Below are 24,001 nucleotides of genomic sequence, written 5' to 3' on the forward strand. Positions count from 1 at the left end.
GGAGGGCACTACGGCCCCGATTTCTGCTGCAGCTGCACCATCAATGTCAGCACTAACTTCTTGCTATTGACTTGTGATTTTGTTTTCAATCTTCCTTTGTTCCTTTTTGCTTCTATTGTGTGTTTTTTACTTTAAATGTGTGTTTTTTTAAAGATATAATTTGCTTTAGGATTTAAGTTTTACTACATAGCAGCACAATGCCTTTGTGAAATTCCAACGTGTGTTGGTGATGGAATTGCAGTAATGTGTTGTGGCTTGGGCCCCTCGCAGGAGTGTATCTCGCAGTCAGCTGTGAAAACCAAGTTTGAGCAGCACACTATCAGAGCTAAACAGATCCTAGACACAGTGAAAAACATTATGGACTCCATAAACGTGGCAGCAGCCAATCAAAGGTAGGCCTCTCCTATCATATTCACCTTGCTCAGCTAAGCAGGGAAAGAGCCACCGGGTGGCGCTGACTTTCTTCCCCTTATCAGGAGATAGCGCAGCCCTTAGGCCAGTGCTGGCAAGAGGTGAGTAAGGGGTTTCTCTGGTCACTTGGCCTCCACATTTGTTGGGTTGTCCCTTCAAATGCATGAAAGATGGTCTGGCCACCGTACTGCATACTTTCAGATTGGACTGCTGCAACACTTTCTGCATGGGGCTGCCCTTGAAGACAACTCAGGTCTCAGTGCATCCACTGTATCCAAAATACTGAAGCCCAGACTATTGGCTGGCGTCCCATTTAGATATAATGTAGTCCCTGTTTCAAAAGGGTTAAACCACAGAGCCTAGGATTACCAATCAGAAGGTCAGCGGTTCGAATCCCCGCGACGGGGTGAGCTCCCATTGCTCGGTCCCTGCTCCTGCCAACCTAGCAGTTCGAAAGCACGTCAAAGTGTAAGTAGATAAATAGGTACAGTGGTGCCCCGCAAGACGAACGCCTTGCAAGACGGAAAACCCGCTAGATGAAAGGGTTTTCCGTTTTGGAGGCGCTTCGCAAAACGAATTTCCCTATGGGCTTGCTTCGCAAGACGAAAATGTCTTGCGAGTTCCTGCGGGGTTTTTTTCCTCCCCCCCCCCTTTTTCTGAGCCGCTTATCAGCTGATCCGCTAAGCCGCTAGAAGCCGCTAAGCTGCTAATAGCGCTAATCCGCTAAGCCGTCAATGGGCTTGCTTCGCAAGACGAAGAAACCGCTAGACGAAGAGACTCGCGGAACGGATTAATTTCGTCTTGCGAGGCACCACTGTACCTCTCCGGCAGGAAGGTAAACGGCGTTTCCGTGCGCTGCTTTGGTTCGCCAGAAGCGGCTTAGTCATGCTGGCCACATGACCCAGAAGCTGTATGCTGGCTCCCTCAACCAATAAAGCGAGATGAGCGCCGCAACCCCAGAGTCGTCCGCGACTGGACCTAATGGTCAGGGGTCCCTTTACCTTTACCTAGTCCCTGTTTCAAAGCAGTTGCTTTGGTTGCCAGTTGGTTTGGGGGGCCCAATTCAAAGTGCTCACATTAGTGTTTAAAGCCCGAAACCTCAGGCTTGGGAGCCACTTTATCTGGTCCTCTGGACTCTCCTAAACCACACACCCTACTGGTCCCAGTTCATCCCCACCTTGAGTGTTGTTTTTCTAAAAAAAACCTGTCTTTGAACCCTGATAATGCCTCTTGCTCTCTTGGAGGAGTGTGGGTGTTGAAACTAGTCTTCTGTATAAGGCTACCCTTCTGTCATAGTTTCTTAAGTTGAGATACCTGCATTGCAGTGGGTTGGATGGTCGCCGGGGTCCCTTCCAGGCCTTCAAGTCTGTAATTCTGTGACCCCTGGCATGCAGCTCCCAGAAGGTTGTCCAGAAGAGAATGCAGCCCTCAGGCTGGAAAAGGCTCCCTGCCGTTAAGGACTTAGGCCCCAAATATCTGAAAGATGGCCTCCTTCCCTACAGACTCTCTTGGGTGTTAAGATCAGCAAAGCCCACCCCCCACCCAAGCTGCCTTAATAGTTCCTCTGCCCTGAGAAATTTGGGCAGGAGAGGGCATTCTCTGTGGCAGACCCTAAGCTGGCACCTTGATTGTATAGCTTTCATCATATGTCAAAGATACATCTTTGTACCCTTGATTTAGGACTGACCCTAATAAATCTAATATGGTCGAGTAATAAATGGAATGAATGAAGGAAGGAAGGAAGGATTTGGGCTTTCCCCCCAATGACACTGGTTTTTGCCCTTGCTAAAATTGTGGAATCCCAAGTCCATGTTTGGGGAAAATGACAAGTGCCCAAATTTCCTCTAAAGCAGGGCTATTTGTTGCCTGCCTGCCAAAAATCCAAGCACTAGCACTTGGAAAAATAGATGAGAAAATAGATCTGCTCCGCGTTAAAGAGGAACATACCGTATTTTTCTGTATGTAAGACGATGATTTTGCTTTTTAAATATTAGTCAAAAATTGGGGGTCATCTTAAACATGGAAAAATACGATATTTCTCCATATACCTTGGTAACTAGAGTAATGTAATCGCTGGGAACTGGAGACTTATCTGATTAAAAATCGCTCCTCTGCAATGAATGTGCTAGATTGCCTTAGTGTTAGTGAGTCTCACTCACTGGCTCCCTTTCCTCCCCGCACCCCCAGTCCATCTGCAGTAGAATGATAATACTGGCCTGCCTTAACGGAGTTATTGTAAGAATATTGCAAAATAATCCCTAGGCAGCATATGGTCACACAGCGTGAGTGTATAATAAAGTGTAACGACAAACGGTAAAAACAGCAGATGAAAAGCAGAGGGTAAAAATGTTAAGCATAAGGTGTTGAAACCCAATGGTAGGTAAAAGACAATTGGCTAAGGCTCCAATAGAGTTCAGAAGTTCTCCTGAGCATGTGAGAGCAAGACAGACTTTGCCGGGTGTCTAAACATTGAGGGCACCAGGCCAATGTGGCTAGGGAGCGAGTTCCAGAGTTTGGGAGCCACCACTGGGAAGGCCCTTCTCCCAAGGGGTTGGGGCCTTTCTTTAACTGGCGAGCTGCCATTCTCGCCCGTGTCCTTGGGTGTAGTTTTGCGTCAAGCCTACCTAGACAGGGAGAGGCAGCAGCACTTTGGTGCTTGGTTTTTCTCCCCCGCCGGGACATTGTGCGTACAGTCGGGGTTGATGGCTGCATTTCCGCTACTTACCTTAGAGTCCATTCAATGGAAGAGCGAGAAGATCAGAAGGACAGGCTGGAATTTGTCCGCAACCAGCTCAACCTTTTGACAGACGATATCAAGAAGAAAATCAAAGGAGTCACGGAGGAGGTAGCGAACAAGGTAAGTTGCGGTAACCAGCCCGGAGCATGCCGATCATGGCTGTTCACAGACCTTTGGGGGGCTTTTGTGGGCTTCTGGTGCTGGAACAATGGCTAGCGAAGACAGTAAGTGCCCAGCAACTTCAAAGATATTGAAAGGGGTTGTTAAGAACATCAGCTGGGAGGTGGAATTCACTGAGTGACCTTAGCCAGGCCTTTCCCGATCTCTCCAGCTGAGTCTCTCCTTCCATCTGTGATAAGGAAACTATTACTGGTCTGCCTTGCAGAGTTGTAAGGTAGGTGGGAGGCCATAGCTAAGGGGGTTGGTTTGCATGCAGAAGCGCCTAGGATCCCTTTCTGACATCCTCTGTTCAGTCTGGCACAGCGCGGCTGGGAACGGATCCTGATTGTGAAGCTAGAGAGCAGCAACTTGCGGGAGAACATGATAAATAGCCTGAAGTCCACTTGCTCCTGGGCTAGTTGATGGATCAGTGGCCTGACATGGCAAAGGAAGCTTCATATCTTCAGGGTCATTGAGATAACAAGGGCACGTGATGGGCTTTGAATGCTTGCAGCGTTAGTTTTAATCCCAAGGTTGTACTGGAAGTTAAAGCTGCCCTGAGCATCAATTTGCAAAGAATTTAGAATAACCACCCCGCTTGCATTTCGTAAAAAGCCTCCTCATGCTGTTCTTGTCCTTTGTGCGTCCCGTCTTTTCCAGGTATCTTCAGCCATGACTGATGAAATTTGTCGGCTTTCTGTTTTGGTAGATGAGTTTTCCTCCGATTTCCACCCATCCCCACAAGTTTTGAAACTATATAAGAGTGTAAGTTCTGCCCTAGGCGGAAATGGTTTAGGTTTTGTCCAGTTTTGCTTTGTTGGGGTTCTGCGATGGGTCTTTTTGTGCTTACATGACCAACACGTAAGGTAAAGGTAAAGGGACCCCTGACCATTAGGTCCAGTCGTGGCCGATTCTGGGGTAGCGGCGCTCATCTCGCTTTATTGGCCAAGGGAGCCGGCATACAGCTTCCGGGTCATGTGGCCAGCATGACTAAGCTGCTTCTGGTGAACCAGAGCAGCGCACGGAAACGCCGTTTACCTTCCCGCCAGAGTGGTACCTATTTATCTACTTGCACTTTGACGTGCTTTCGAACTGCTAGGTTGGCAGGAGCTGAGACAGAGCAACGGGAGCTCACCCCGTCACAAGGATTCGAACTGCCAACCTTCTGATCAGCAAGTCCTAGGCTCTGTGGTTTAACCCACAGCACCACCCACGTCCCAGACCAACACATAGAATGTCTCAAATACATCTGTTTGTTTGAGTTTAATGTTAAGTGTTCAGATCTGATCAAAATGGCAGAGGGAGGGATGAATTAAAAGGACTCAGTTCTGGCACCTCTGAAATGGGCGCCATTGCCATTATTCAAGAACAATGGAGGCATTCGTGGTGAGCTCCAGCACCTCTTTTTCTAGGAAAATAGCACTGCTCCTGACCCCTCCCAAGGATCAAAAAGATCACACACTTAAAAAAAAACCTTATTTGGCAAAATGTTGCCACCGCCCCTCAGAATCTTGCTGAAGCTAATGTGTTTGACTGAAGAGAGAGTCATGCCAACTGTAATTAGAAAGTTCGTTTTTAATGAATGGATTATCTCTTTTTGGGGTGGGTGGGATAAAATTAAAATATTCCTTCCATTCCCCCTGCATCTCTGTGTATGTGTGTACTCCTTGGAAAGTGTTGAATTTCGGGGAGAGAGAGTTTGAAATTGCCTTGACTTGCATGGTGCTAGTGAAATCAGTTAGAGGGCAATAGGGTTTGTTACCCGCAAAAAATTGAGTCTGTATGTTTTGCAGCCAGTCCAAATGTTCTTAAAATATGGGGATGCAACTCATTAAATCAGGATAGCGCTTGCAATGTAACACAGTGGCATATTTTTAATCGTGCTGTGTGTGTGTGTGTGTTTTAAAAGCATTGTTAGGGAAACTGTAGATAGTTTAATGACAAGCTGCTAGCAAGCTGCCCATTAAATTGTGAAGAGTGTTAACATTCCAACCATTGCCCGGTGTGCCATGTAGAGACTTGAAGTCTCAAGTATGCAAAGAGGAGAGAGGGCAGAGGCCTCTGATTGGTCTGCTGATTGCTCCTAAGTCTGTACTGGGGGAGCCTTTGACTGACATGTCCTGGAAGGCAGGTGGGGCCTTTGGGAGGCTGTCCCCAAGGTGGCAGGTGCCCCCCGCAGCTTTCTGATTTCTCTCTCCTGCCCATGCAGATGAAGAAGCTCAGGAGGTGAGCAGTTTCTTCACAGGCAGCTAGGATACTAAAAGTTAACTGCGTTGCACAGCTATTCATGTTTTGAGAGGCGTTTGCAAAGGTGGTGGCTCAGAAGGAGCAATAAGAATGCCCTCGAGCACGTCATTTGCTTGCCCTCTGCTGCCTCATTGTGGCTTTTCAGACCCTACAGCTTGGCCAGCTCACCTGCTGACTCTTTGCTTTCTCTGTGAAATGTCAGGAGCTCAACAAGCACCTAGAAGAGGGCTTGGGAAGGAACCTGGCTGACCGTTGCTCCAGTGAAGTCAACAAGTCTATGTGTCAGTCGCAGCAGGAAATGATAGGTAAGATTTCTTATTCACCTCCCTCCCCCAAGAAACTCTCGTATATCTATTTGAACAGAGATTTACGGACTAGTCTTTCATATCCAAAGTTTGTGCACCAGCAGAGTTGCCCCATTAGTTTATCCTTCCTTCCTTTTTTCCTTTCTTCCTTCCTTCCTTTTGCCAGTCCCCTTCCTGATAAGCAGCTATTTATCTTTGTCACTTGGGTGTCAGCTGTATGGGGGCTCATGAGAGAATGCGGTGTAATGGTTAGAGTACTGGACTCTGACCTGGGTGAGCAGGGTTTGAATCCTCAGTCAGCCATGAAGCTCACTGGGTGACCTTGGACCAATCACCATCTCTTGGCCTTAACCTACTTCACAGGATTGTTTTGAGGATGAAATGGGGGGAGGAGAACCATGTACACTACCTTGAGATCCTTGGAAGATAAAAGGTGGCCTATAAATGGAACAGATAGATAGGAGTTGTAGTCAAAAGCAACTGGAGGGCACCAGGTGGGGGCCAGTCTGCTTTGAGCTCTGCTTTCACCCCTCTCCTTTCTTTCCCAGAAAGCCTGCAGGCCCTGCTGCCTTCTGACGTCCAGAGCAAGCTCCACTTGCTGATTCCGTGCAGGAAGTTTGACCTCAGCTACGACCTGAATTGCAACAGCCTGTGCTCCGACTTCCAAGAGGACATCACTTTCCGGTTCTCACTGGGCTGGACAGCCCTCGTCAGCCGGTACCTGGGGCCCAAAAACGCTCACCGGGTGCTGCTGGGCGTGGCAGAGCCGGTTCTTGCAGTGAGTGCTTCGCAGGGTTTTTCTAGGGGGCTTCAGTTTGTGCAGAAGGATCCCGATCCACCGGGTGCAAGTAGCATCTCCAGTGTGACTATGGAAGCCTATGGCTTCTGTGTCTCTGTTCTCTTAATTAGCGGGGCAGCTGCCTGCCTGTGTGTGTTCAAAACAGCATCAAACAGCAACAGTGAGACCTTTTCCTGCTCCTAAGTGCCAATGTGCAACTCCCTTGCAGGCCTTTAGAGCAGAGTTATACCGTTTGACAGGGTGATTCCTGCCAGACCTTTGGGGAAGGGCCCAGCTCAGTGATAGATCATATGCTCTGAATGCAGAAGGTCCCATGATCAATCCCTGGCATTTTTCAGGCAAGGTTGGGATTGTCACCTGGTCTGAAACCCTGGAGAGCTGTTGCCGTTTCAGTGGAGAAAATGCTGATCTCGATGGGTCAATGGTCTGACTCGGAATGAGCCAGCTTCCTCTGTTCTTATATTCCAGGGCAGGTTTTGGCCTCCTCCCCTAGCCCAGCCGCTGTGTGCGAAGTTATGATCCGTGCAAGTCAAATGGGCCTGTTTTTCCAAGAGGGCAGGAAAAACAGGGAACGTGGTACTCGACACGGAATCCAACTTTTTTTCTGAGTCTCTCTATTGCATCTCAGTTTGCAAAGCAAGCTTGTAGTCCGCGTGACAGCAAAGGTGTGCTTAAAGTTCGGTGGGAAGCACTTGCTGCAACCTCTGCATTGAGCGGATGGCCAGATAAACTGGGGCTGCAGTACACTGCAGAGCCCCTAGTTCTGCCCCATAACCTGCAGAATTTCTGAGGCCTCAGCTTGCACTCCTTCTGGAAATAGCGCAAGATTTATTTATCATAAGTTAAAACTGGCTTTTGAGATATATTGGTACTTGCCCAGTGCCATCGGGATCGGCTGTGTCCACTTATGTAAGCAGCAGAGCTACATGTACAAAATAACGTAGGTAGGTTGCAGAATTCTGCTTTCTTGGTGCAGAATTTGGACTGCCTGGCTGCAGAATATGCTTGCCCTTTGCTGAAGCTATTTGAAACCCCTTTTGGAGGCTGATGCTCCACCATTAAATAGTTTCATCCAACCCACCGTAGTTCACAAACACACTAATCGTGAGCTGTTTATTTAAAGCCGATTGCTCCCCGTTCTGGTCTCCTGGGAAGATGGATCTCAGTTTGTGCTCTTCGCCCCTAGATCCCTCGTTCTCTTGCCTCCACCCCTTGTGCGCCCGCTGCTCCTGCTCTGACCCCAGAGAATGCATCACAGGAGGAGCTAATGGTCTCATTGGTTACCAACTTGGCGTCGCTGACCTCCCGGACCTCCATGACCGTCATCATTGTCGGAGGACTTGTGAGTACCCTGCGCAACTCTGACGTAGTGAGAAATCCCGGGAAAGGATCAGATCCCATCATCCCTAGCTAGCAGGACCAGTGAGTAGGGATGATGGGGAATTGCAGTCTAAAAACAGCTTGGGAAACCCAAGTTTGGGAAACCTTGGTTTAAAGCAAACTATGGTTTCACCTTGCCAACAAAGGTCCGTATAGTTAAAGCCATGGTTTTCCCAGTAGTGATGTATGGAAGTGAGAGCTGGACCATCAAGAAGGCTGATCGCCGAAGAATTGATGCTTTTGAATTATGGTGCTGGAGGAGACTCTTGAGAGTCCCATGGACTGCAAGAAGATCAAACCTCTACATTCTTAAGGAAATCAGCCCTGAGTGGTCACTGGAAGGACAGATTGTGAAGCTGAGGCTCCAGTACTTCACCTATTAGAAGAGAAGACTCCCTGGAAAAGACCCTGATGTTGGGAAAGATGGAGGGCACAAGGAGAAGGGGACGACAGAGGACGAGATGGTTGGACAGCGTTCTCGAAGATACAAACATAAGTTTGACCAAACTGCGGGAGGCAGTGAAAGACAGGAGGGCCTGGCGTGCTCTGGTCCATGGGGTCACGAAGAGTCGGACACGACTGAATGACTAAACAACAACATGGTTTAGATCCTTGGGTTTATTTTGGGTGGAATTCTGTGTCGGGCTCTTACAAACGTACCATCTCCACAAGCATCATAGCTTGCCAGGTGGAACGATCCTCACTCTCTGTGCCATTCAGCGGGTTCTCCCTACAGCCCACAAGCCAATTTTGGAGGGCACATCAGGGGGGAAGGTGGGGAAACCCCATTGCACAAGTGAAAGTCCTTGTGCAGGGCTTTTGATGATGGGTCTTATAGGTGACTCCTACCCTTTGTTTTTAACTGTATTTTATCGCTGGTGCACATGTCTTCCTGGGCTCCTGTGAGTAGCAAGGGCAGGATATAAATGTTATGGATAAATTTATAATACTGTGAATGAGAAGTCTCTTCTGCTGCCATGCCACAGACAAAGCAAGGCAAAGCCTGGTTTTTCCTGTCTGTAGCTTCCAAACGGTCTTCAGGGGCAGCCCCTCTTGTAGAGCACATTGCAGTAGTCTAGTCTGCATGCGTTAGATCAGTGTTTCTCAAACATGGGTCTTCAGCTGCTGTTGGACTACAACGCCCATCATCCCTAGCTAGCAGGACCAGCCGTCAGGGATGATGGGAGTTGTAGCCCAACAGCAGCTGGGGACCCACGTTTGAGGAAACACTGCATTATTAGACAGATCCTGCTCAAATTCTGACCCTGGTGTTCCTCTTCCAGGTTTGGAGAACGGTTGGCTGGAAGGTCATCTCCCTCTCCCTGAGTTTGTATGGGCTGCTGTATCTCTACGAGAGGCTCACTTGGACGACCAAAGCCAAAGAGCGAGCCTTCAAGCAGCAGTTTGTCAACTACGCCACGGAGAAGCTTCAGATGATCGTCAGCTTCACCAGCGCAAACTGCAGCCATCAGGTGCAACAGTACGTCTTGCCTGTTTCCGTAACTTGGGCTTCTGATCCAGAGGAGCAAAGTTGTAGGGCCGTCTCAGCCGTTTACTCAAAGGGGATCTCTGTAAAGCAACTGGAAGGGGTGGCCGGGTGTTGCAATGCAAAGGACCGAGTGGATTGAACTGAGAAACTTCTGTTAGGTCCCTGAAAGAGCCTGGGACTCAGCTTTGCTTAGGGAAGTTTTTAACGTCTGATGTTTTATTGTATTTTTAATATTTTGTTGGAAGCCGCCCAGAGTGGCTGGGGAAACCCAGCCAGATGAGCGGGGTATTATAATTAATTAATTCCCACCTACCCTATCCTGAAAGTTCCAGGATGAAGCTACTTCCTTCTCCGTGGCTCATCCCAACTCATTTCTCATCCTCTCCACAGTTATCCCTTGGTAAAGAGACCTTTCAGCATGTGATTAAATTGATCCAGTGGTACCAGCTTTTCAAAATCTGATAGTAATTCACACCTCCAAACCCCCTGCCCACCTGCCCCCTTTGCCCCTTAGCATCCCTCTAGGTAATTCCACCTCCAGAACCCCAGGGGGCAGTACTTCTCACTTTGGGAACTACTGGTTGAAAGTGGCATGTTGGCAGGACCAAAATGGGAGCCACATTTCAGGGTTTCCCTGTTCTTCTGTATAACATATGTCATAAAAAAAGAGGTAGGGTCTCCCCTTGGGCGCTTGGTCATCCATGCATATGGCAGGAAATTGGGCCGGGGATGGGGACATCTCATTGCCGTTTCCCCCTCGGAGCCTCCAGGGTTGAACAAATTGGCGGACCTGGGCTTTCCGGGTTTCTCTTTCAGGGAAATGGCCATGACTTTTGCTCGCCTGTGCCAGCAAGTTGACATCACGGAGAGGAACCTGGAAGAAGAGATTGCAAGGTTGTCCAAAGAGATTGCTCAGCTGGAGAAAATCCAGAACCACTCAAAACATCTACGGTAAATGGCCACGAGGGGGGCTGCTTCTGCAGCTATCGAAATGAGCAGCCGTGAGATGAAATGACTGCTTCACTTTGGCCTTGAGGGGCGTCATAATCTCATGGCTGTGTCTTGAAGCAATATTGGCGATAGGTCTAGAGCAGGCACTTACAACTCTATAGAGACTGCGATCTACTCCCAGTATTATAAAACTGGGAATGATCTACCCCATGGGTAGGCAAACTAAAGCCCTGTGTCCGGATCCGGCCCAATTGCCTTCTAAATCCAGCCCATGGACGGTCCAGGAATCAGTGTGTTTTTACATGAGTGGAATGTGTCTTTTTATTTAAAATGTATCTCTGGGTTATTTGTGGGGCATAGGAATTCGTTCATTCCCCCCCCCAAAAAAAAAATATAGTCCAGTCCACCACAAGATCTGAGGGACAGTGGACCAGCCCCCTGCTGAAAAAGTTTGCTGATTCCTGATCTACCCATTGCACATAGTTGTTGAGCTTTTTTTGGGGGGGGGGTACCAGGAGGGTCTTTTTTACTTTTTGAAAAACTCGTGCGTAAAGCTTAGTTGAATACCACCCTAGTTGTTCAGTGAAGGGTTGCACATTTGAGTCCCATATTCTTGCATTGCAGAGGGTTGGACTAGATCCTTAGGGTCTCTTCCAACTCTATGATACTATTCTATTTGGATCAGGCCAGTGGCCCATCTAGTCCAACACCTGTGGACTCATCTACACAGCTGCAAATAAAACATTTTAAATGTGAAGTGCAATATACAAATTTGACACTAGATGGTGACAGTGAGCTAAGCTAAATTCAATGTATTTTTCAAAAAAAATTTTTAAAAAAGCTTTTTCACAGCGTTTTTTTAATGTGTGTGTATATTCCACCCTATACTCACAGTGGCCAAATAGATGCATATGGGAAGCATGAATTTAGGCGTATGGTTCTTGATTTTAAGTTTTTACATTGTGCTGCGTGTGCGGTATGTGTTAACTTTAGTAAGCTACTGTGAATACTCTTTCAGTGGAACGGAGTAAATATCCTCAGAAATGGTTTTTGAAAAGTAATGTGCTGCCGCACGTATTTCCCCTCCTTTTTTTCGTAGGAAAAAAGCTGTCCGCCTTGAAGATGAGTTTGACTGTTTTACAAAGGATTTTCTCCATAAAAAGAAATGAAGAGAAGGCCTCGTGCTTTTTGGCTGCTCCAGGTGGAATTTACAAGATGACACTATTTCCCATCCCCGCAAAGTCACATGAATTTTTCAAGCCCCCTTTATTCTACTTTCCCAGTTGCTGCCTGGCTCTTTTGATGCTTAGAAAATGAACTCTGCCTGAGAGCTAGAGGAGCGAAACAGTATTACCACTGATTGAATCGTTTTGCATCTTTTCTTAGAAAGAGAAATAATTTATATTTACTGGTGCGTACAGAAAATTATTTGGCAGTGTAAAAATAATAAAACTAGCAGACCTATCTAGTATTTTGTATTAGTGTTTGCCTGAAGGACAGCCCCCCCTCTTTCTGGCATCCAGGAAGAGAATAGAGCGAATTCACCCCTAATCCTGTGTCAAAGTCTTGTATTAGCTGGAATTCTCTGTGGGAATGTGTGCTGCTGGCTTTTTCCAGGACTCTTGTTACAGAGCAGAAGTATTGTGGTGACAGATTTCCAAAGGGATTTACGAAGTTTGAGTGCAGAGACAATCACTATGGCTGAGCATTAGGCATAACTCTGGATTTCCCATTCTGTTGAAAGGGACTAAGACTGTCAAATTTTATTTGTCATGCTCTTAAAGTTTTAATGCCCTGGTAATTAGACCTTCTCAGTCAAGATTAGCTAGCAACCTTGTTTGTAGAGAAGAACATGGCTTAGCTCAGAGAACTGTTATGGAGAAACACCCTTTTCAGTGATGGCATACGTCCTTTTGACCCAATGGTAGTTCTTGAAAACCAAAGTGATGCTATGCGTATGAAGCTAGAAGAAGGGTGTCTAGAAGTCCAAAATTCATTTTATTTGCCTGGCCCAGGCCAAGCATTTAATTTCAGGCTGCATGCCCAAAATTAACCCTCTTTTAAGACCCTGAAAAGCGTCAAGACTATTCTGTTAAGGGAGCAACTGCATAAGCAGAGCGGTCTTTATTGCACACGGACTCCTTTGCTGATGGTGGTTCAGTTAGGACCTCAATGATGGTCTGCATCAGGACCTACAACCTGATGTTGCCTCCAGCTCAGGCTTCCTCAATCTCGGCCCTCCAGATGTTTTTGGTCTACAACTCCCATGATTCCTAGCTAACAGAACCAGTGGTCAGGGATTATGGGAATTGTAGTCCCAAAACATCTGGAGGTCCAAGTTTGGCTATGCCTGCTCCAGCTGCTTCAATCTACCATGGTTGCACTGAGTGATGCGAGTTGCTTACCCAAAGCATCTAGAGAGGGGGGCACCAGGTTAGGGATGTCTCATCTTCAATAATCAAGGGACTCTCCTGCTTTTTGATACCCGTCTTCCCATGACAGTTTTCAGTCAGTGCATTTTACAAAAAAGAAATGCAGAAGTTTCAGTTGCTCCTACAAGTGATCTTTCAGTAATGCGTTTGAAACTGATGAATTGATTAATTATTATGAGTGAAGCTGGCGCGTTAGTTTTTTCTTTCTTTTAGGTACAGTTACAAAATATACATGTTTTTTTTAAAACCAAAATGAGAACTTAGTTGTAAAAGAGCCCGTGTTTTTGTAGTGTTGCTTGAACACGAAAATCCACTGCTCAGGAAGGGCTAATAAAACTGCTGGGTTGGTAGAGACTTTTGTTTAGCAAAAAAAAATTGAGGTTCACTCTTGTATTTTTACTCTGGCGCACTGAAATGTCTGATGCGATTCTCCTGCTTGAAGTGGGTGGTGGGTGTGTTTCATTGTGAATGCAGCCAGTAGGATTTTTAACATTTGATGAATGTGAAACTAAAATGACACCATGAACTGTACAGATTGCAGCTATTTAAGGTCTACGATTCTCTAAAAACAACGGATAGACTTATACACATCTTTTGTTATGGCACATTTTTGTAGGTATTTATATTGGCCAAGGAACACAACGAATTTGAAAGCTACTCACTCAGTAGTCATTTATGAGCTGCTTTCTTCATTCACTGTTGTCATACATGTCGTTCTATGTTTCTTTGCTGGCTGTATGTATGAAGATATGACACGTTGGGAGAATTCTGCTCTCTAAACTGCGAAGGCTCGAAGGGGAAATTAAAAACCTCACTGCAATTGGTATTTTCCTCCCAAGATTATCACTTTATTGTTGGAAGTCCTAACTAAATAAACTTCTAGACTTCTTTGGTAGTGAAGTGTCCTGAAATGATTTTAGCCTGCTGCAGTCAAGTGATAGCTCTCGCCCTCTGCTTCAGCTGGGAAAGCTCAACAATTTTCTTAATAGGATTTCTCCACTTGAATGAGGTGCCTCTTCCAGCAAGGTTTCAGCTAGTGCAGATCTAGATAAATGCAGGAACCACCAAACTGATTCTAGCATTTCACAATATGTAGTCCAGGCCCAAGCTTAATTGTTGCTGTAGCTAAAATTTAGCTGCTAAACTAAAGCTCATCTAATTCAGGGTCTAACAAAAAAGAATATTGCTTGATCCAAAGAGACTGTTCTTGTTAATAAGCTTTAATCTGTAATTTCTACTTCTTTAAGGGAAACTATACTTAATTCTAAGTAAAACAGAGTGGTCATATCGGTTGTCCTAAATAAAATGTGATGTTTAACATTCTGCATCTTCCACACTTTCAAGTTAGTTTGTGATGGGAATTCAGGAGCACTGGTGACAGATTATTAGGATTTCACTTTACATTACTGCCCTGTTTAATTGCAGTGGTCATGTATCACAAAAGGATTTATGCTGGAGCCACAGGCAAAAAATTATAGAGTTTGATCACAGCCGAGATTGAGAAGGCATGTGGCAGGAAATGGCTAAGGTTTCTATAGAAGACAGTCTAGAACACACTTTTAAGACCTTACAGTGATTATTTAGTTTAAGCTGGGACTAACTTGTTTTAAAATGGAATTTGACCATTTCTAGAATGCTCGTTTCAAAATGTAGTATGCACACGTGCATAATTTATGTGGAATATATATATATATATATATATATATATATGCACGCACACATTAATTCTTCCCGTGTCTATTATTACAGTCAATTTATTACCTTCTAAACCACTATCTCAGGACAATTTAGATATCTAATATTTTGTGATACCAAAATTTCCTTTCCACCTTTTGCTGCCTTGAAGTAGTTTTTATACTAGGCAGCTAATAAATCAAGGAAACAATTTTGCTCATTGCATTTTAGCAGCCATATAGGCAAGATTGGAGGGGGGGGAATCACATATGAAAGGCAGCCTCCCTCAATTCTGGCAGTATCTCCCCTCTTTCCAGTGTCCCATACTGTTTCGGTGGGTCCCCTGGCAATGGCCTTTATGGAAACAGACAAGCTCCACTGTCTGAGCAAATTTTACTCACACTTCTTTGCAGCTACCCCAGTATATATAGTAGTTATGTAACAGATCAGATGCTTAGGCATATAAAAAATGGTTCTGAGCATAAGGCAAGAGGTATAAGTATTATACAGCTATGCCCCATAAAGGTAAAGGTAAAGGTACCCCTGCCCGTACGGGCCAGTCTTGACAGACTCTGGGGTTGTGCGCCCATCTCACTTAAGAGGCCAGGGGCCAGCGCTGTCCGGAGACACTTCCGGGTCACGTGGCCAGCGTGACATCGCTGCTCTGGCGAGCCAGAGCCGCACACGGAAACGCCGTTTACCTTCCCGTTGGTAAGCGGTCCCTATTTATCTACTTGCACCCGGAGGTGCTTTCGAACTGCTAGGTTGGCAGGCGCTGGGACTGAGCAGCGGGAGCGCACCCCGCCGCAGGGATTCGAACCGCCGACCTTTCGATCGGCAAGCCCTAGGCGCTGAGGCTTTAACCCACAGCGCCACCTGCGTCCCTATTAACTCATATTTCCAAAGAAGGAGGAGAGAAGGAAGGAAGGAAGGAAGGAAAATGAACCATCGCAGGCAAAGAAATCCTAATTAAAAGCAGTTTATTGGTTACAATATCAAGTCAGGGTAACATCTTTCACGGAACCACTGTACAAATACAAAGGAAAGGCTTGTTATAGTGGGGAGCGGGAGGCAGGAATATAAACAATTCATAGCAAGTGATTTTTTTATTTTTTAATCCACAGGGAAGTCTTTATACAACAGCACTGTTAGAAGAACAAATGGCACAAGTCCCTGCACTCTTCTTTTTTAATTAGGTTAAATAAAATAATTTTTAAGACTTTCTGAATACACAATCCAAAAGGCGGTGCAGAATCACTTGGCACCTGGAAATGTTTTGGAAGGTGTTTTTTTCCTCAAAAGAAGCTGGCAGCAAGGTAAAAAGAGAGAACCACACACATACACCAAACCACTGTGCACACACCCTGGATGTGAAAAGGTTGAAGCAAGTCATTAGAGCAGGAAAACCCCATTCATTTCTGAAAACGGATGCAGTTCCTTTGGATGGCTATGCGAATATACACATGGCGAGATGTGTTGCCGTGAAGAGGAAAGAAAGAGCACCATTGTGTTGTAAAAGCAAAGGCTTGAACTGTCTCTTTAAGATGCCCACATTTAGTCAAAACCGAACATCGTGTGGCACGAAAAAGGTCAGGCACATATAAAAAAATAATCATCATCATTTATAAGTCATTAGTAATACTGTTCACGTACTCACCGTAACATCATCGAGCATTTTTAACAGTCTTGCGTGTATTTTACAATCAGTAACTGACTTGAGAAAGAAAAAAGACCATGGCATGCCAGTGCCCCAAACATGGAAGAAGTTGTTTGGGCAGCATGCATGCCAGACCAAGATAGGAGGCGTAACACAGAGACCCTGAACTTCCAAGGTCAGAGACAGCCATTGGAACAGTTCTACCTAAGGGATCCCAAAGAGGGAGCACTGGCTATTTTCCCTCCCAGCTGCAGCCAATGGCATTTAAGAGCCTTCTCCCAACTCAACATTCAGGGCTATCTGCCCAGTAGGGAGGGAGAACATTTAAGAAGCCCCACTGCAAATGCACGACTTTGGGTCCCACCCACAGACAGAGGATTTGGCTGGCTGTAGACCTTGTTCACATGGCAAGCCCTATTGCAGCCACAGAGAACTGGGAGTCACTCTGGGCCCTGGCTTGGCTTGCCCCATGACCAAAGCCTACGGATGCTTTCCGGGCAACTGGGGCCGCCGGACCGGATGGGATGTCTTTGAACTGTGGTTAAATGGTGACCAGTTTTCATTTGTTGGCACCCTTGATCCCAGCTGTGTTATTTCTACGGGCCATCTGTCATGGATGCTTTAGCTGAGATTCCGGCATTGCAGGGGGTTCGACTAGATGACCCCTGGACCCCTTCCAACTCTTAAGGTTTTATGATTCTATGAAATGCTACTGGCAGTCACTCTGATGCACAAACTCCTTGAAAGCAACAACTGAAAATGACCTAGTCACGCTGACATCTGAACAACAGCACATAAAGTCTAGTGCAGCGGTTCTCAACCTGTGGGTCCCCAGATGTTGTTGGACTACAACTCCCATCATCCCTGAGCTCTGGCCTTGCTAGCTAGGGGTGATGGGAGTTGTAGTTCAACAACATCTGGGGACCCGCAGGTTGAGAAAGGCTGGTCTAGTGGGAGATGGGGAGAAAGGGCAGAGGAAACACTCTCAGAACGCTTTGGCTGTGCTCTGAATTAATATGGAACTTTGCAGTGGGGCAAGACCAAGAGTGATTTTCATTTCATGCAGCGCAGCAGATGTTTCATACCAGGAAACATAACATTGCCAATTCACGGGCAACCTTTCTCTTCGGAGGAAAAACCGCTCAAACCCTTGACTCAACCTGGGATGCTCATATCAGCTAGACCCCCTTGGTTCTCTTAGAAGATGGAGGCTGGCTGATTCACAAACTGTGGCTCACCCCGAGGCTTGGCTCAATAGGTGGAAAGCGATTTCGCTTTTGAAATATAAACTCATGACAGCAGTTGGCATATCCACGTGGCAAATCGCTGCTCCGCTCCACATCATTTAGTGCAATACATGCGAGTGGAGGCCACCATGGATATAGCTGGCAGGTAAATTTGTGCAAGAAATTGCAGTGAGGAACAAGGGGTTGAAAAATCTGCCCTAGGGATGCTGATCCTCCTGCTAAAGTAAGCCACAGAACAGCCAAGAACACAGAGGCAAAAATGACGGACCCCTTGCAGGTAAGGATGTACTTCCAGTGTTCAGATGCCAAGTTCAACTGGCAGTACTCAAATCATGAACTTGAACCCAAATAGGAATGCAAATATTTCGAATATACTACATTCCTTGTGTTGCTGGAAACCAGAGTAATCCTGTAATTGGCCTAGCAATAGCCTTTTGACAGCTTAACATAGGCCACAGCTTGCAATCCCACGGCACGACTTCCCCTTTCTCTGAACAAGCCCCACTAAAACAAACAGAGGGAATGTTAGGAAACAGCTCTGCCTCTTGCCTATATTCTGTTCATTTCAAGCTGTGTCTCCAACCTGAATGGTGCTAGGACAATAGCGACTTGGGACATCTAGCTAAATCAATAGGGGTGGTCTATACCAACAAATGCCGTGTTCATTTTGTAAAGCGGATGTGAGCACTCTGTGCAACCAAGTCCAAAACACTACAAATAAGGAAATTTCCCATCAAAACTCCACAGTTGTGCAGTTGCCTTCAGCCATGCACAATGTACACACATGCAAAAAGAAAAAAGTGCCCTTGGTATCAGCAACATTGAAGAACAGCAAAGCAATGCTTTTGTTACAAGTCAAGGGCACAGAAGGCAGCTCAGTTTCAACTTAAGATGAAACCGTTTATATCTGTGGGGCAGCCTTGAGAAATCTGGTGCCATCCAGGTGTTTTGGAATATAAATCCCCATTAGTTCCAGGCAGATGGGAGTGGAAGCTTCTAAGAACCACATGCAAACCTGCAAAATACTCCACTGATCTGTAACTCTCACAAATTGTACTTGGGAAATCATGGGCATCACAAAATACTCATTTCACAGAAGAAAAACCAAGGATGCTCAGAACCACCCTGCCCGGCCCAATGACACAAAAAAGTAGGCAAGGGAAGAAAAATCATTTAAAATATAATATTTTTGGGGAGGGGTAAGGGTCCTTGGCAGGTACAAAGGGTTAGTGTACCATGATGCCCATGAGACCATGTTGGGGACTCCAGGCATACAGCCTCATCTATAAACAAGACATTTCCACGGGTATCCATGCCCAGGGTCACCAATACATGCATTCTAATACATGGGTATAAGCTGTCGCACCCCTTAACTGGCACAAAGCAGAAGCGGCTATGTAACAACATCTGCCAGCTTGCTTGCTCACTGGCCCATCCATTCTCAATTTCAAAGTTTTTCTGGAGCTACTGTATTTCACTTTTCAATTCAAGGACTGCATTAGTTTTACAAGCGCAAGTCAGTCTTAAGGTCAATTCAAAAGGTGGCTTGTGTTTGTTGTAACAAGGGAGGTTTGTACACAGTTCAGAGTGACTGCCTGAGCATGGAAAGAAAAATAATATAAATCCTGAAACATTACTTGACCCCTATGCTCTCTGGTCCACATGAAAATACGAGTGCGCTTGTGAAATTGGTCCTACACAGACAATAGGTTTGTTAGTGTGCGGAGGAGCAAATTCCTGAAAAATCACAATGTAGTAGTGTATTTTTTACCCCTACTAAATCCACTATGCTTGGCACATGAATTGGCACTTTTACTGTTGTAAACCAGGGCAACTCGAAAGGCTGGAATGAGTGATTAAAAATTCAGCTGAAACTTGCCAAAACAGATGGCTCAGCTGCAAGACTGTTTTAATGTTGACAGCTCCTGATATTTGCCAACAGAATTGGGATTGTTTTAAAAGCTCCTCTTACCCCACACTTTGAGAAATGGGAGCGTAACAGCAATGTAAAATTGCATCTTCTGATACTGTGTGCGCAATGAGAAGACAACCAAGGATCCACCTCCCCGTCCACTCTTTTAATATTTCCAGAAGAGTGTGATTCACTTAACTGATTATAAGAACAGGCACATTTTTTTTACCAGCACCATAAATTGATTCCAGTGATTTCTTTTTATTTTTAAAAGCTATTTCTAACCCTTTGCTGTATTTCAGCAAACAGGTCTTATGAGCTGTGACTGGGTGAACTTCATCTCACACACATTTAACTTTTTTAAGAGGCAGTGTGGCCAGTTTGTTAGGATGATCTTCCATAACACCTGGCTCCCAATTAAAGGCTGAATCTGTAGCAATTAATGGATCAGGATTAACTGGGATGAAATGTTCTAGAGAGAGAGAGATGAAGACAAAGGGAAATAAATGCCCAAGTTCAGGGAACCTGTGGACCTCCAGATATTCCTGGACTCCAACTCCCATCAAGAGCACCCGTCCAAAGAGCATTTAATGTCATGCCGTTTCTGGGACAGGCACACATAAAAGGCAACTCTGTTCTGCTGTGGAATGTCTGGGTAACTTGGCAGTATTAGAATGAGCTTTCAGCCTTTCCTAGAGCGGTGCAACTGAGCAGAAGGTTCTAAGAGCCAAGACTTATGCTAGCACACAAATACCAAGGTTGGAAGAATGCTTGAATGCACTCCCGCTCTTATCATTTCTCCTCATGTGCAAAACATCAGGTGGGTGTTTTCTAGCTGACAAACAGATCAACCTGTGGATTGTACAGGAGAACGAGATTGAATGAGAGGAGCTGCCTTCAAAACAGCGTTATGCCCCCACATGGACTTGGAGTGGTACGATCCCATGAGAAACAGTATCTTTGCTAGAAAGTGGCTCAACCTTATACCAGACTGTACAGGCTGATGATTTTATAGCAGGTCAAAACTTCCCATTTACAACTGCTCCAATAAAAACAAACGATTAGCTCAGCAGTTTTTCAGCCTCCGTCCCTCAACTTACATGCTGATCCAAATTTTAGAGGCTGCTGGAAGGAAGCTCATATAGTCTGCAGACCAAAATATTTCAGTTCTTGTTTGTGAAATGTCTGTCTGATGACCTATTTAACCCCCTGGTGTTTAAAACCCCCCTGACTGCCAAAGGACTAGCCAGGGTCCACAGGCAAATAGGATCAAACCGCCTATTTAGACCAACTGGTCAACAAGCAAGTAAGGCGCTAGGTGTCGCAAGAAGTCGTCAGGGCCTTCTCTCCTGTTGTTGTTTTTTAAAACGGATAGAAACAAAGACAGATCAAGCAGTAATTCAAACACTTCCTGTTATAAAATCCACAAACAGCTCAGTAACTTCACACTTTATCTACAGTAAATTCACTTGGAGGGTGGGGAAATAAAAACATATCAAAACAGCAATCTAAGTTGATCCGCCGCAGAACTCAGGAGAAAAGAGACATCTCAGATTAAATGTAGAGCTATATAAATGCAGTTTCTTAAAAAAAATGGTGAACATTATTTCTTTACTTACAGACAAAATGTTACATGATTGGCTGCTATGTGTATATTCAGTTATGTACAAAAAAAAAGAAGTACAGAATTAGCCGGGATAGGCACAAACAGAAATCCCTCCAGGAAATATAGCCAAGCCAAGCACAAGATGGACTGGCTCTTTTAGCTTCTGTCAACCATAAACGTTATGTCCTGTTCCCCACCCCAAGTCACCAATTTCTCCCACCCACGACTTCGCTTGATTTTATATATATATATATATTTCATTTACAGAAAGCCTATTTATGCGATAAATCAGAGAGTAGAAAAATTTCACCTGTAAATACAAGGTAGAAATGTTATTTCACAGCAATAGGCTGCAGCATTGATCTCTCCAGATCTCGGTGGAGACGGTGTGCGTGTCTGTGAGTGTGTGTGTGGACTGCCAGATTAATTCCAGATTCTGAGAAAACTGTCCCAAGATCCTGTAGCTACAGCCATGCCATCATCAGTAACTCCTAAGCAACTGACTCTGTTGTCATGGCCAGCAAGGACGCCTGGGGAAGAAAACAAAAATAACATTAGGATGGGTGGCCCCAAAAGGAGGCTTATTATTTTTACCACATTTGTTATCTTGCCATCCTTCCAATACCTTAACAGCAGCATACATTTCAACAGCTTCAACGGTAGGATGGCAAAGACAGGAACCATGGCCCGACGCCGTTCAATACGCTTCACAGCTGGGCAGGAATTAAAACCCACATCTCCTGAGCTCAAGTCCAACACTCCATCCCATCATGTCACTTGAGGCTCTCCCGGAATTAATATGACCGAATGGACAAATTAGACATTGGTGTGAAAGTAAAAGGTAAAGGTAAAGGGACCCCTGACCGTTAAGTCCAGTTGTGACCGACTCTGGGGTTGCGGCGCTCATCTCGCTTTATTGGCCGAGGGAGCCGGCATACAGCTTCCGGGTCATGTGGCCAGCATGACTAAGCCGCTTCTGGCGAACCAGAGCAGCGCACAGAAACGCCGTTTACCTTCCCGCCGGAGTGGTACCTATTTATCTACTTGCACTTTGACGTGCTTTCGAACTGCTAGGTTGGCAGGATCAGGGACCGAGCAGCGGGAGCTAACCCTGTCGTGGGGATTCAAACCACTGACCTTCCGATCGGCAAGTCCTAGGCTCTGTGGTTTAACCCACAGTGCCACCCGTGTGAAAGATCAAGGATCAAATCCTAAGCTTGACCACATATATGTCGCCAGGAAGCCTTAAACAACCTGCTGCCCTTGTCTAAAGGTGCCATCATGTTCTGTCTGTGGTCTTTCTAGGAATTAAGTGACTGGATAGTACAGCTGTAAAATGTTCCCAATGGGACTCTAAATTACCGTATTTTTCGCACCATAGGACGCAACGGACAATAGGATGCACCTTGTTTTAGAGGGGGGAGAACAAGAAAAAAAATTCTCCCCCTCTCTGCCCAGCGCCCCTTCAGCGAAGCGGCAGGAGGCGCTGCACAGAGAGGGGGAGAATTTCCCCCCTCGTTTTCCCGTTCTAAAACAAGGTGCCGTTTAAGGTGCGTTCAGGCGGCTACCTTGGAAGCCTGGAGAGCTTCTTTAGCCCCTCACACGCTCTCCCAGCTGGAGAGGTGGCACGCGGCTAAAGAGGATCCTGCCATAGCCACGCGTCACCTCTCCAGCCAGGAGAGGGTCGCGGGGCTATGGCTCCTGCAGGGCTCCTCACGCTGCAGATGTCCGCCCGGCGCGAGGGGCGCTCTGCTTCAGGGTGCCATTCACGCCGGGCGGCAGGCTGCTATCCGCAGCATGGGGAGCCCTGCGGGGAACTTCTGCAGGGCTCCCCTCGCTGCGGATGTCTGCCCGGCGCGAGGGGCGTTCTGCTTCAGGGTGTCCTTCGCGCCGGGTGGCAGGCTGCTATCCGCAGCATGGGGAGCCCTGTGGAGAACTCCGGCAGGGCTCCCCTCGCTGCGGATGTCTGCCTGGCGGGAGGGGCGCTCTGCTTCAGGGCGCCAATCGCGCCGGGCGGCAGGCTGCTATCCGCAGCGTGGGGAGCCCTGCGGGGAACTCCTGCAGGGCTTCCCACGCTGCGGACGTCTGCCCGGCGCGAGGGTCGCTCTGCTTCAGTGTGCTCTTCGCGCCGGGCGGCAGGCTGCTATCTGCAGCGTGGGGAGCCCTGCGGGGAACTCCGGCAGGTCTCCCCACACTGCGGATGTCTGCCCGGCACGAGGGGCGCTCTGCTTCCGGGCGCGCGTCGCGCCGGGTGGCAGGCTGCTATCCTCTATAGAGGCTCCTTCCATAGCCGCGCCACCTCTCCAGCCGGGAGAGGGTAGCGGGGCTATGGCGTCTTCGCTCCATAGGACGCACACACATTTCCCCTTCATTTTTGAAGGGGAAAAAGTGCGTCCTATAGAGCGAAAAATACGGTAGTCTTGAAACCAACTTACCATCAAGCAGCATTGGTCGTTCTGATGATCTAGCGAACTCTCGTGTTTGAGCATGTGTAAGGTAACCTGCACAGCTTTCATTCCTTTCAAGCTGAGGTTGTGCAAGAGAAGAAATTGCACCCAAAGCCACCAAAACATCCCTCCATTTCTTTAATCTGAACAGAATATTAAAGGTCTCAAAGAATCCAGAAAGCCGTGAGTTTATGACTGATTGGGGATACTGTGTCGCCCCATCACTGGGGTTCTCTGGGTGAAGAGTTTCACCAATAAAATGGGGGTGAGGCTGCTGTGTTCGTGGAAGAAGATTTAGCTGGAGCGCCCAACTTGAGACTACTTTTTCCACCTCTCCTGGTATTGTACTTAAACCTCATATCTGGCAGGAACTGTTGGTGTTAGTGGAACCATCCTGATGTCTATTCTTATAAAATCGATGGACTAGCCAGGTCCTCCCACACAGCTCTTGGAGCTGTTGCCTCAAGCTTGGCAGCTTCCTTGGCTGCCAGTATGAGCTTTTGAACATGCAGGGGATTCCACAGAGGGGACCCTGAGCCATTCCTTTC

At 46.6% G+C, this 24,001-nt stretch overlaps 2 protein-coding genes and 1 long non-coding RNA gene across 4 annotated transcripts in view; 2 read left to right on the plus strand and 1 right to left on the minus strand.

The window, feature by feature from the left end:
• The window catches only part of MFN1 (mitofusin 1), a 32,954-nt gene extending 19,149 nt beyond the window's left edge, over window positions 1–13,805 (plus strand). The window contains 9 exon segments of the mRNA XM_079977824.1: window positions 271–392; window positions 3,142–3,268; window positions 3,968–4,072; window positions 5,757–5,859; window positions 6,408–6,637; window positions 7,845–8,000; window positions 9,322–9,518; window positions 10,344–10,478; window positions 11,578–13,805. Of these exon segments, the coding sequence (XP_079833950.1) occupies window positions 271–392; window positions 3,142–3,268; window positions 3,968–4,072; window positions 5,757–5,859; window positions 6,408–6,637; window positions 7,845–8,000; window positions 9,322–9,518; window positions 10,344–10,478; window positions 11,578–11,647 (1,245 nt within the window). The 3' untranslated portion in view covers window positions 11,648–13,805.
• Window positions 13,806–15,547: 1,742 nt separating this feature from the next.
• The window catches only part of GNB4 (G protein subunit beta 4), a 45,291-nt gene continuing 36,837 nt past the window's right edge, over window positions 15,548–24,001 (minus strand). For both annotated transcript variants that reach the window (XM_079978226.1, XM_079978227.1), the window contains exon 10: window positions 15,548–21,536. In XM_079978226.1, coding sequence (XP_079834352.1) covers window positions 21,430–21,536 — 107 coding nt within the window. In that variant the 3' untranslated portion in view covers window positions 15,548–21,429. The remainder of the gene's footprint in view (window positions 21,537–24,001) is intronic.
• LOC307217240 lies at window positions 21,553–24,001 on the plus strand. The gene is made up of 3 exons (XR_013839477.1): window positions 21,553–21,847; window positions 22,209–22,369; window positions 23,425–24,001. It is a non-coding gene; the product is annotated as an uncharacterized lncRNA (long non-coding RNA).

Source organism: Podarcis cretensis (genome assembly GCF_951804945.1).
Source record: "Podarcis cretensis genome assembly, chromosome: 5".
Taxonomy (NCBI): Eukaryota; Metazoa; Chordata; class Lepidosauria; order Squamata; family Lacertidae; genus Podarcis; species Podarcis cretensis.